The following is an 11,403-nucleotide window of genomic DNA, read 5'->3' as shown; positions in this document are numbered from 1 at the left end:
GTGGGGCTTTTTTCCTCCTGTTAGGGACTCTGAAGGAGCCTGAGCCCTCTTCCACACCTGAGGCATTTCCCAGCTGGGCACAGCAAAGGCAAGGCAGTCAGCCCTAGCACAGTGGTAAGCCAATTACACTGCCAAACATTTGGTGCCATTAAGGGTACACTTGCAGAATTACTGCAGCTTAGCTGATGAGTTCTAATTATACTGAGGGAACATGAGCATGGAAACATACCCTAAAAAAGAGGAGACATACTCAAAAGTCTCACATAATCTCTTGTTGCTGCCCCTTGGAACTCTAATCATTACCATGAACCTGAGAGTTCCTACAACCAACCACGAATCCTATCAAAGACAAGAATGCAAACTGCTTCACTGCGTCCCCTACCTTTCTCTGGTGCTTCCTTCTGCTCTTTGTCTGGAAGGGTAACAAAAGAAAACATCTCTGGTTTGGAAGCGACGACTCTGTCAAAGCTGATCATGTTCATGGTGTGTTTATAGTCTAATTTCACTTCTTTCTCCAGGGTGCTTATTTGGTCTAACATGCTGTTGTTGCAAGACACAGAAACACTGAGAACCCATGGCATTTGAGCATGTGTATGTCTGTAGCTTCACTGCAAATTCCACCCCTCTCTCCTTCCCTCCCAAATGTGCTAACCCAGAAGCCCCCCTACCACTCAACACATCAGGAGAATTGTGCAGACAATGAAGCAGCCAGCAAAGGTATCAACTGGACTTTTAATGACAGAGGCACGCAGGGAGTGAGGACTAGGACTGTAGCCTCTGTAAGTGTCTTTTCAGTTCAAAGCAACATCTTCACTGGGTAGAAACATTACAGAGAGAAGGAGAAATAACCACCAACTAAAGAAAGTAGCTGGCAGTTCTGGAAAAGTTGGGCTATCCAAGCTGGCCTCCCATTTGCCTCCTGTTGTCCATTTCCTCAGCCAGAACACTCACATAAGTGCTGAAACCCTGCTCCATTTGCCTTAGGAAATCATCATCCTTTACCTCGAGCAGGCAGAGTACTTTTCTTTATCCCTGTAGTTCTGCTCACAGAGACTAATTACTCTCCTACTTTCCAGTTCAGGCTGGCAGACCATGCAGCTCCTCACACCTTCCTATTTCTGAGCAAGGCAATCAGTCACGGCTGATTCCCAGCAACACCATCAGTGGCTCATGATTCATCAGCCCAGGGACATTAAAATGCCTCCCCAATATGAACTGCATCACAAAGAGATACTCCATTATATTCAGGTGGAGATCTCCTGTTCTGTTTGCCTTCCCCTGTGCAGATCTTCCTTTGAATTGTTTAGCAGCTGTTAATAGGTAGAAGGATCACCAGCAGACAACAGCCAGGTCTCTGGAGACAACGGGTGGTCTGCAGATCAGTACAACAATGACTGATCTGTTCCTCAAAAGCACAGGGGGACAGCAAGGTCAGCCATCCCATTTTTGTCAACTTTCTTGCTGTTGAAGGCCACTTAACTGCAGGGGTAAGCATGGCTTGGTGGGTCTGCATATGGAAACTCCTTCAGCTGGAAACACTGAGAGCCCACCCATCCTGTACAGGTGTCCCCTGGGGCTGCTCTGCCTCCTTCTGATGCCACTCTGGGCAACTGAGTGGCGTGCTCATGCACAGAACAGAAGGCAGGTGAGACCCATGGTCTGTGAGTTGGCTGCTCAGGACCTGCCTCTACAGACACTCGTTTTGTAGCCCTATGAAGTCCCACAATGTTTATGGATGGAAGGCTGAGTCCCCAGACAAGTATATGATGTTTTACTCTTGGGACCCAGGACATTCCTCTGGCTGCCCTGGGTGACTTCAGATCCTGGCAAGGGGCTCAGAGACCTTGGCACAGGGTCAAAACCACCTGTGCCTTCAATTTTACTCCATGGAAAAAATTACCAACTTTATGTGAGGATTTACAAGCTACAAGAGTTTGAGTAGAATAATAGTTAATTTATCACAGGGTGAAAAGGCAGAATTCTGGGGTTTTAGAATGGGAGTTCAAGAAGCAAGATGGAAGAATCTAGGTGTGTCCTGTCCTTCTTCTCATTCTTCTTGTCCTCCATCTTCTGCTAAGATGGTGACACTTTTTGGTTGGTTTAGAGTAGAAACACACTGTCTAACATAGGTGATAGATATTGAAAAATTATTGTAAATAAAGTACACAGTAAATAGTTTTTAGTATAAAAAGTTAACACCACCCCAAGGGTGGAGGCTGTGCCACAACCCAACCTGCTGGACAAATCTCAGCAGGTTGGAGCACGAATGCAATAAATAAGAAAAAATAAACAACCTTGAAAAGCAGAACCAACGAATCGCGAGTTCTTCTTTGGTCGCGGGGCTGGGAAAAAAGAAACTTTCTAATACCTCAAAAGTCATCTCAACCACAAAAACCCAAAACTTTACCTCTTCTCATCCTTCATTTTGGGAGTCTGTACAGCCAAGCGCTTCATCCTCTGCAGGCTTTTCTCATTGATGGTGTCCAGCCCCTCTGTGGGCATGCAGTCCACGTACAGGTGGTACATGAGCAGCCCCTGCGTCCTCTTGCGCAGGCTGTCGGCGCAGGCCACGCGCTCCGCAAACACCTGCGGGTCCTCGGCCAGGAACTGCAGGCACACCCGAGGCACCCAGTACTGACATGGCAACAGTGGAGCTCTTCCTGGGAAATCAAAGCACAGCTTACCAGAGGCTGCAGGGAAAACAAAACTCAGAATGGCTTGCAGTGCTGACAGCAGCTTTTCGATGGACAGGATAATTGAGCTGCTTCTGGGAGATCAAAATGAGGGACCAAAGCTGAGGACAGCAAGATATAAGGAGCATCTCTAAACCTTTCAGGAGAAGAGTACATCATTTTAATCTGTCCACATTCCCTTTCAAAATGGCATCTACCCAGAAAGCCCAACATTTTACTTTCCTTGAAGGCAGGAAGGATGGGAGAAGGAATAAAAAGAAAGGTGTCTACAAAGGGAAAACCTCAAACGGGATCAAATTAAGATGTGGAGTTCTCTTCCCTGGAGGTTTTTTCAGATAAGTTTAACAGACACATATCAAGAGAGATAACAGTGAAAGGGATTAAATGACTTGGTGTCCTTCCCATGTCCAGCTAGGACAAGTGTGGGTAATAAACTGGCTCTCAGACTACATGACAGGTCCCAAAAGACCTTATTTGAAACACACCTTCTGGAGTTCTTCCTCCATTGATGATGGGTCTCCCTTCTTCGTCACGCACCAGACCTTTCTCATCTGTTTTATGGACCAAGTAGAGGTCTGTCTCCTTGTCATAATCCAGAACACCAACATCAATCCACTTGTAGATCAACTCCTGGCTTTTGGGGTCCTCTGAGAGAGCCAAGGATTAAAACAGGGTTAGTCCACTCTCCTGGAGTCTACAGCAAATGGACTTTCCTGATCCAAGTGGTGATGCCATTTGCTCCTTTGAATCTCAGTCAATCTCACAGAGTTTCTGCTGTGACCAATTAAATAATTAATTTAGGTCTTACAGCTTATAATTTTCAGCATTTTGCACACACCAGACAGATATGTATTTATATTGATATCAATATGGATACAGGACAGGACAGCATTATGCTGTTCATTCAACCTGAGGAGTGATCAGGTGTGGTAATCCCCAAGACAGCTGCAGACAGAACTCAGCCATCACACGCTGGCTGTCCAAGGATACACAGAGCTTATGTTTTATGCTTCAGTTTTGCAGACAGCCAAGCCTCTGGAGGCTGCTCCAGAGCTGCAGATGCCAGTTCCCAGACTTTAAAGCTACTGCAGATGTGTTAATGTGAGCTGCAGCCACAGCTGGACATCAGTACAACTGTACCTAGTAATGCCTTCCCATTGAGAAGGCTACAAATGACTGGAAAACAATGTCCACATCACTTAATTTGGCTCAGGTTTACTACTTGTATGTTCACTATAGTCTGAACTTGTCTTCTGATCCTGCACTTGCAGAGAAATGCAGGCAGAACATACTGTGCCCTAACTCCATGAAGATAGCTATGCACCAATAAAGAGAAATTCTGTCTGTGCTGACAGAAAGTCAAAAGGCAAAGGCAACTTTTACCAAAGTGCAAATGGTCCAGGGCAGGACTGGCAGTCAGTGAGAACTCTGGTCTCTGGCTCTGACTGCCTGAGCCTGACCAAAATGAGATATGGCTTTTCAGAGCTACACTCATCAGAATCTACACATTCCCTTCTGCTGAAAGGGCCTGTAACCATTAGTGTTGCCCTGCTTGAGCAGGAACTGATTCAAGTTTTACCATGTCCAAGTACATCATCTGTGGGTAAAAGTGCTTTTCCAGGCACTGGCTTTCTATCAGAAGATCCTGGCTCCAGCCCTAGTGACATCCACTCTTCTGGAGTTCGACAGTCAAATTCATCATTGTCAAATACCTAAAAAGCAAGGACATGAGGGAAATTAGGATTTACTCCAAAAACAAGAAAACACCCAATAAAAAATTTCATGAGAGGAAAACATTAACATGCAGTTCCTAAATAGGCTACAAAATATGGAAATCAGTCCAGGTGCAAAATCTGTGCTGATATTTGGCTGACAATTTTTTCCCAGGCAGCAGTATTTGTACCTCCAGCCCTTTCCTAGGGAGAACAAACCAACACCTGGAGAGGTTTCTTGCAGCAATACTGCTGACTACTGCATTCAGAAGGAAACAGGAGACACCTTTCCTTTGGACACACAAAAGCCAGTGAGAAGCGCTCTCAAGGACTATTAGTTTTGATAGAAGTTGTGGGCACCCTGCAGAAGATGCTCAGCATCTTGCAGAGACCCTTCAGTGCCCGAGCCAGCTCCAAAGCATTTCCTTGTTTTGTTGCTTGTTGTGTCAATACTGGCTAAGTGATCTCAGAAACCTCTTGTGGTATAAGCAATGAGACAGATCACAAGTACCAAACGTGCTCTCTTACCTGTAATGGGAGGTAGATGGGAAACACAGAATCTTTTGTCTCCTCAATAGGTGGCATATCATCAGGGTCATAGTGCCTTGGCATCAGCTGATTGGAGTCTATCCCCTTGCTGGCCAGGAGCTCAGCAATGTCAAAGGTGAGATACAGCCGTCTCCTCCTGGATTACATCAGAAGAGCAAATAACCACTTCATGTGCCTATAGGCATTCCCATGCCTACAAGTCCACTTTTTCACTGTGCACCCCTATTGGTAAAAACATTTTTGGTACACATCGCATCCACATCTATTTCTTCATTTATAGCATAAAATAATTCAGTGGAAGTGACCTAGAAAGATCAGTTACTCCAATCTATAAATTATATACTGTACTACGGTAGTAATACATTATAGAGCACACACAAAACCAGAAATTAAAAAAAGAATGACAAAAAGATGACATAAACACTATTAAAAAACAATGTTTTCTTCTCGCATCCCAGTCAATTGTCTTCTGCATCCTCTGCATTTCATGCACGCCCCACTTTGGAGACTACTGCCTTACAGAATAAGGTTTTCTTAGGGATTTTTGACATGTTATGTCTTGAAAGCAAAAGCCAACACTCTAATCTGCTGTGTCCATTCCACAGTGATGTGCCTCTAGCTACCTTCTGGTTACTTACCTCTCTACTTCAACCTTCCGAGGGTTTTGCCCTGGAACACGTTTGAAAGGCATCTGCACTTTGGGCTTAAACGATTGTTCAGGGAAATCTGACTCAGCAAGGATCTCAGTGGATGGTCCAACCATTTGATTCTCCATGAGACCTTTAAAGTTTGCGGGCAGCTTGAATTTTGTGACTAAGAAACAAAGAGAGACACATCTGAAACCACCAGGCATCACTTTGCCTTACATTCACACACAAAGGAGGACTCTGCTGTCTACGGGGTTGTCTGCAGAAGTCACTTCATTAGATTTGTAAGAGAAATCAAGCAGACGTCAAATTAGAAACAGAAAGAAAGACCTTTTTTTTCCTGCTACAAGGTGTGATTATGGTTTTCCAGTATCAAAATAATGGCATAGAAGAAAACTCCACTGAGAATTACTGTCATGCAGATTTTTGGGAGCCAAGGCACTGACCTGGCTCTCAGGAGCTCTGTTTTGCTCCCAGCTTTGCTACAGACTCTCTACATGATAGTGGGCAATTACTGTCTCTAATGCACAGCTTCCATCACCCTCAGAAAGGATCCTCCTGCCTCTCTGGGGGGCCCTGAGACCAAGAGTCAGTCATAGCTGAGAGGAGCTTGGTCAAGGTGGTGAGAAAGGGTTTATGAATATTACAGGGGAAAAGAAGCTGCAGAGGTCATCTTTGTCTCCTGAAGTGCCTATTCACACCTTGGGACAAACCTCTCTCTTCTCAGCTTTTGCTCAATCAAACCACCCACTCACATCAGCAATGGTGTGAGAAAAAATTGAGTTAAACAGCCAACAATCTTACCATTTGGCCAAACGTTTTCAACAGAAATTTGGACTAAGGAAAAAGCATACATTTCCAAGAACTGGCAGAAATTAAACCATGTCATTTACCCCATAAATAAACCAAACTGTTTATATTGCTAAACAAGTTGCAAATAATAGAACAGCAGCAAACTGGGAATTTGAAGCTTAACCTAAATTAAGTAATTGCATGCAAGCTTTAAAAAGCACTATTCCCTAGACAGAGCTAAGCATTGAACTAAAAATAGATTTTAGTGGAGTGAGAGAGATTTTCCTTTGATGAACTTTCACACTCTATCAAGGAGAAATGTAAGGTTCTGGTTTGGAATTGGGTATTTTGAATGTCAAGCTTTGAACCCAATTGTTCACTGTGTTGCATGTGCTTCTGGAGTCGTGGATGTGACCCTTGATTTCAAAGCAATTGTGCAGAGCAGCCAATAATGCTAAAGCCAGACATGTTTCAGGATGGTTAGGTACAGGAAGGGTCCTCTAAGAGGTCATTCCCTTGTCCTTCTAAAATGGCCCCTGGCTCAACCCTTGTAGCTGTACGTTGTCTGCTTAGAGACTAAAGGAAATAGCCTCTAAGTGGCTCCTCTCTCTCTACTTCCCTCCCTCAGGCAGGGCAGCTAGCCTGGCATGAATGTGCTCTTAAACACTTGCATGGTCCATAAAGTAATTTTGAGGAATCCCTAAAATGCAGCTCTTTAGCCTCGTGTACATCTCTTGCTTGGGGTCTTTACAGAATGGCCCTGATTTGTATTTCTTGTCAAGGAGCACAGCTGTTCCAATTTAGTCACTTTATTGTTGCCAAATCCTGGCACCATCCATTATGGCACTTTGTGCACTATCAACTATTTATGTCAATACTTAGTGTTTCATTTGCATTTACATTTCCAACCTGATGGCTTCTTCCCCCTTGAAGAAGCAGCAGATCATAAATAGAGTTCTGTCTCCACTTGTTAAAGATGAGTCTAGCTTGTCAAGATTCACTTGAGGAAGCAGTCATTTGTCCTCACTCATGAAAATAAATGTCACATCTAAGCACAGGAGGGTGGTATATACAGTTCCCATCTTTCTCTAAAATCCTCTCACACACACACTTTCTTCCCACCCACTGCCAGTCTATGATCCATATCCCCAGGAGTGCTCTAGGGGCCAGGAGAGTGCTGGCAAACCTTCAACCATTCTCTGTTCCTATATTTGAGCATCCATGACACACGTTTTTGTAAGCAGGTGGCACCAGCAGCTCTGTACACACAGAGAGCCTTTGCATCTAGGGAGAACAATCTGCTCTGGGGTGCAGCTGGGTGCAGAATAAATAAATGAGGGAAGGCCATGATTTTGGCTATACCTAAATCCCAAATACAGCTTTCACAGGCAGGTCCCATTTTTGGGGTTGTCATGTGCTGGGCCAACAGTTTAACTTGATGATCCTTGTGGGTCCCTTCTAACTCAGAATATTCTATGATTTTCACAGGAAAAGGACACTGCTGGCTCCATACACAGTAAGAGCACATGCAAATTCAGTGTTCTCCTGGCAGCAGGACCAGAACTCCCACAGCACAGTCCACCCTGAACCCTGGGGGAAGTGGATCTATCCAGGAGAAAAGGAAGCAGGGTTTTACCACCCACTCAGATCACTTTGCTGCACCTCTAAATGAAATTCACTTTTCAAGGGATATTCAAAGAGCACAGCACCATTCCTGAGCACTGAAAATGAAAGCAGAGCAGGAACCCAGAGGCAGCAGCCTAACTCCCAGCATGCCCACTATAGGCGACCTGAGCAGTTAAGGCTCAGTTTCCTGCCCACCTTGCTCCCTCTCAGTGTATTTACCTTTAGGAGTGTGCTGCTCCTGCTCTGCCTGGTTCACCAAAGACTGGGACGTGTGGGGGCCACCAGAAGCACCCTGGAATGTGACGAAGTGTCAGAGCACAGTTGTGGCATAGTGTGAGTGGGGATCATTGAGGTACAGAGAGAAAGTGTGACTGTAAGACTGACTTTACCACACTTTAGGGACAACTGAGACTGTGAGTAGTGGTCAGAAAAGGCTCAGAGACACAATTACCTGAAAAGTTCAGCCAAATGCACAGGGGCAGGGTATCTCCCAGCAGCATGTGGCCTGATGTCAGCTTAGGATATTGAATGGGGGCTGATTAGGCAGCCAGTCATTAGGGTTTTACTGCCATATATCACCACAACCACAGCCTGCCCTGCCATACTGGCATCCCAAACCAGGCAATCGTGACACTGCTGTCACTGGCTACAGAGGAAGGCAGCACAACTCTGGCCAGGATGAGCCTCATGGCTTCACTTTGTAAAGATCAGGGTCTTGCACAAAGGCCTCTTTGTGCAAAGGAAGGGCTAGGACCTGGGGTGAAGCCTGTATGTGTCCACACCAGCTGTACCATCAGGCTTTTCCTTTCAGGACAGTGCTGGAGAAAGAACTGCTCTTTGCACTTACCCCCAAGCTACTGGAGGGTCCTGGAGTAGGGACATCGGCAGAAGCCCCACTGCTGGTGCTAGGTTGGCTCCTACTCAGAAAATTCCTCAATTCCTTCCTTGCTTTGTCCATCTTCTCAGGAGAACAACGCTGCGACGTAACCCTGGGCTTCCTGTGAGTGGAAAGACAGTGAGCCTGGCACACACTGTATCTTTGGCACTCCTCCACACCCTCTCACAGTGCTGGATATCCTTGACTTGCTACAATGAGTGGGTAACACGGAGGGTTCCATCCCCTGATTCCACACCATTCACGACCTGGGGGCCATCAGACTCATGTGGCTGCCTCAATGGCTCACTAATCCTGGAGAAACAGATCACTTTATTACTCCAGATGGAGTTTGGAGTGGGAAAACCAGCAGAATACACAAGAAAAGCTGCTTTCCTTAAGCAGCAGGGGCTTCCCGGATCTGTGGCAGCATTCAAAAGGCTGCCAGGAGAATTTGACTAAACTGGGACTACAAGAGAAGTACTACTTTTGCTGCACCCAAATCCCTTAAAAACCTAGTCACACTTGACTCCAGTGGGAGTAGGCTACAGCCTAGGATACCAACACAGCTACTCCCAGGTGTAAGTCTGCCTCTTTCATTTAAATAATTCATGACAGATGTTTAAGCATCACCTAACACATATTAAAATATTGCCAGAAGCTCCTCTCTTTCTCCTCCTGCAGGGGATATTTTTGCTCAGCTCACAAATAATTTCTGCTCTTCCACCTTGGGAGACTCAAGTCCAGGCAAATATCACAGCTGTACAGCTTTATTTTATAAAAACCTTTGTGCACTCAGAGATACCAATTAAGAACAGCTCTCAGACTTCTGGCAGGAGGATAATGCAACCCTTGGTTTTAGGCTTGTCTAAACACAGAGATGACTATTGTAACTAATTAAAACAGCTAAAGTGACACAAACCCCTCCAGCCTGCACATGCATGCACTGATATAATGGTGTACACATACCTGTGTAGCTTATTCCTATAAATTATGAGTCAAAGCTTTCCATGGCGTCTCTCAAAGGTACTCCAGGCCAATACAGCTAACTGATCAATTCCTGCTCAGGGCTAGACCCAGACTCCTCATCCAGCCCTACCTGACTAGTGGTTTGCCTCCTGCACCCTTGCTAGGACCTTTCTTAGGGAGCCAAGCCTCTGCAGCAGGAGTCTTCCAGCTTTCCACAGCTAAGTTCTGGAAAGACCTTGCCTGGTCTAGACGGCCACAGCTGGCACAGTACTTGTCTGGAGTCTCATCCTGACCTGGAGACAACGCCATCATAACCCTTCCTGTCATGCCCTCTCTGCTCTGCTCTTGAATGGAGTGAAAACTGTTTGCCCTATACTCCTGATGAGAGAGGGCAATCTTTTCAGAATTTCACCTTGCTGCCTGTCTGTGAGAATGAACCGGGTACAGCACAGAAAGCATTACATGCATGCCAGAGATAAGAGGGAATAACTGTGCTGGTTTATTACTGCAGGTTCAAGCCAGTGCACAATTTTGAGAGGTTGAATCAAAAAAGAAATCAGATAATAAATCAAGGTTACCATGATGTGAATCTTTTAAGTGAAATGGAGTAAACGAACAGATTGGAAAGACCTGGGAGATGAGATCAATAATACCCCCTCCCCTCCTTTCAAGCTAGAAAATCTCCAATCTCTCTCCTCTCAGCTTTGCTTTGGCATGGCAACTGGAACCTCACACCTTGAAGAATGAATTTTCCATGGAGGATTTTGTTTTTATTAGCTATTTTATGCTCTGGCCATATCTATTTTAGCAGCCCAGCAGGACTGATTGGAATCAGCCAAGATCCAAGGATTCCTGATGAATCACTGCTGGACTCTTTGGCTCCTGCTGCACTGGCTGGGAGAACAGCAGCGAGGCGGAACGGCCCTGTGGGCCTCTCCTGATGTGGCACCTGAGCATCCCCTCTCCTTGGCAGCAGGGCCAGCACGCCAACATGGCTCGCTGGACTTTTGCCTCTTACCACCAGAACCCTAAAACCATCCAATTAAAGCAGCCAGCTCCAGGACACAAGGTTCATCTGAACCTTTAGTAGGGGTGAGGGACTGAATCCATTCCCAATTTAGCAGGACTGGCAATCTCTGCCTAGAACCAAAATAAGGTGGCTGCTGCCCATGATGGACAAGTTTCCATGACTGGGGAAGAGTGTACCAAGACAGCCCACAGCAAGCCTAATTCTTTGCTACTTTGCTCACTGTGTACTCACTCACACCTCTGCAAAGTCCATCCTGAGGACTTATGTCAAAACAAAACAAACCCCTACCCAGTGTCCAGATCAGAAACACCCATCATGCTCTCCCATCTGCCCAGAGGGAAGGTCCCTGTGATTCCAATTGCAAAAAAACCTCACACACACCACTTAAAATAAAGAACAAATCCAGGCATCCAAAGTTCTCCCAGCAACTCCCCAAAGAAATAATTAAAACAGCTTGTCTGAGAGCACTAAAGCTGATGTGGATATGGGAGAACTGCTAAGCACAAAGGGA

The 11,403-nt window shown here is 45.6% G+C and overlaps 1 protein-coding gene across 1 annotated transcript in view; it reads right to left on the bottom strand.

The window, feature by feature from the left end:
- The window catches only part of DNAH1 (dynein axonemal heavy chain 1), a 67,372-nt gene extending 58,360 nt beyond the window's left edge, over nucleotides 1-9,012 (bottom strand). The window contains exons 1-8 of the mRNA XM_031058155.1: nucleotides 8,867-9,012; nucleotides 8,239-8,311; nucleotides 5,593-5,767; nucleotides 4,934-5,090; nucleotides 4,273-4,405; nucleotides 3,179-3,340; nucleotides 2,408-2,660; nucleotides 383-540 (exon numbers count right to left, since the gene is read on the bottom strand). Of these exons, the coding sequence (XP_030914015.1) occupies nucleotides 383-540; nucleotides 2,408-2,660; nucleotides 3,179-3,340; nucleotides 4,273-4,405; nucleotides 4,934-5,090; nucleotides 5,593-5,767; nucleotides 8,239-8,311; nucleotides 8,867-8,977 (1,222 nt within the window). The 5' untranslated portion in view covers nucleotides 8,978-9,012. The remainder of the gene's footprint in view (nucleotides 1-382; nucleotides 541-2,407; nucleotides 2,661-3,178; nucleotides 3,341-4,272; nucleotides 4,406-4,933; nucleotides 5,091-5,592; nucleotides 5,768-8,238; nucleotides 8,312-8,866) is intronic.
- Between the last annotated feature and the right edge of the window lie 2,391 nt (nucleotides 9,013-11,403).

Source organism: Geospiza fortis, unplaced genomic scaffold, assembly GCF_000277835.1.
Source record: "Geospiza fortis unplaced genomic scaffold, GeoFor_1.0 scaffold78, whole genome shotgun sequence".
NCBI classification, from domain to species: Eukaryota; Metazoa; Chordata; class Aves; order Passeriformes; family Thraupidae; genus Geospiza; species Geospiza fortis.
The sequence above is the reverse complement of the archived record's forward strand: the minus strand, read 5'-3'. Positions and strand labels throughout refer to the sequence as shown.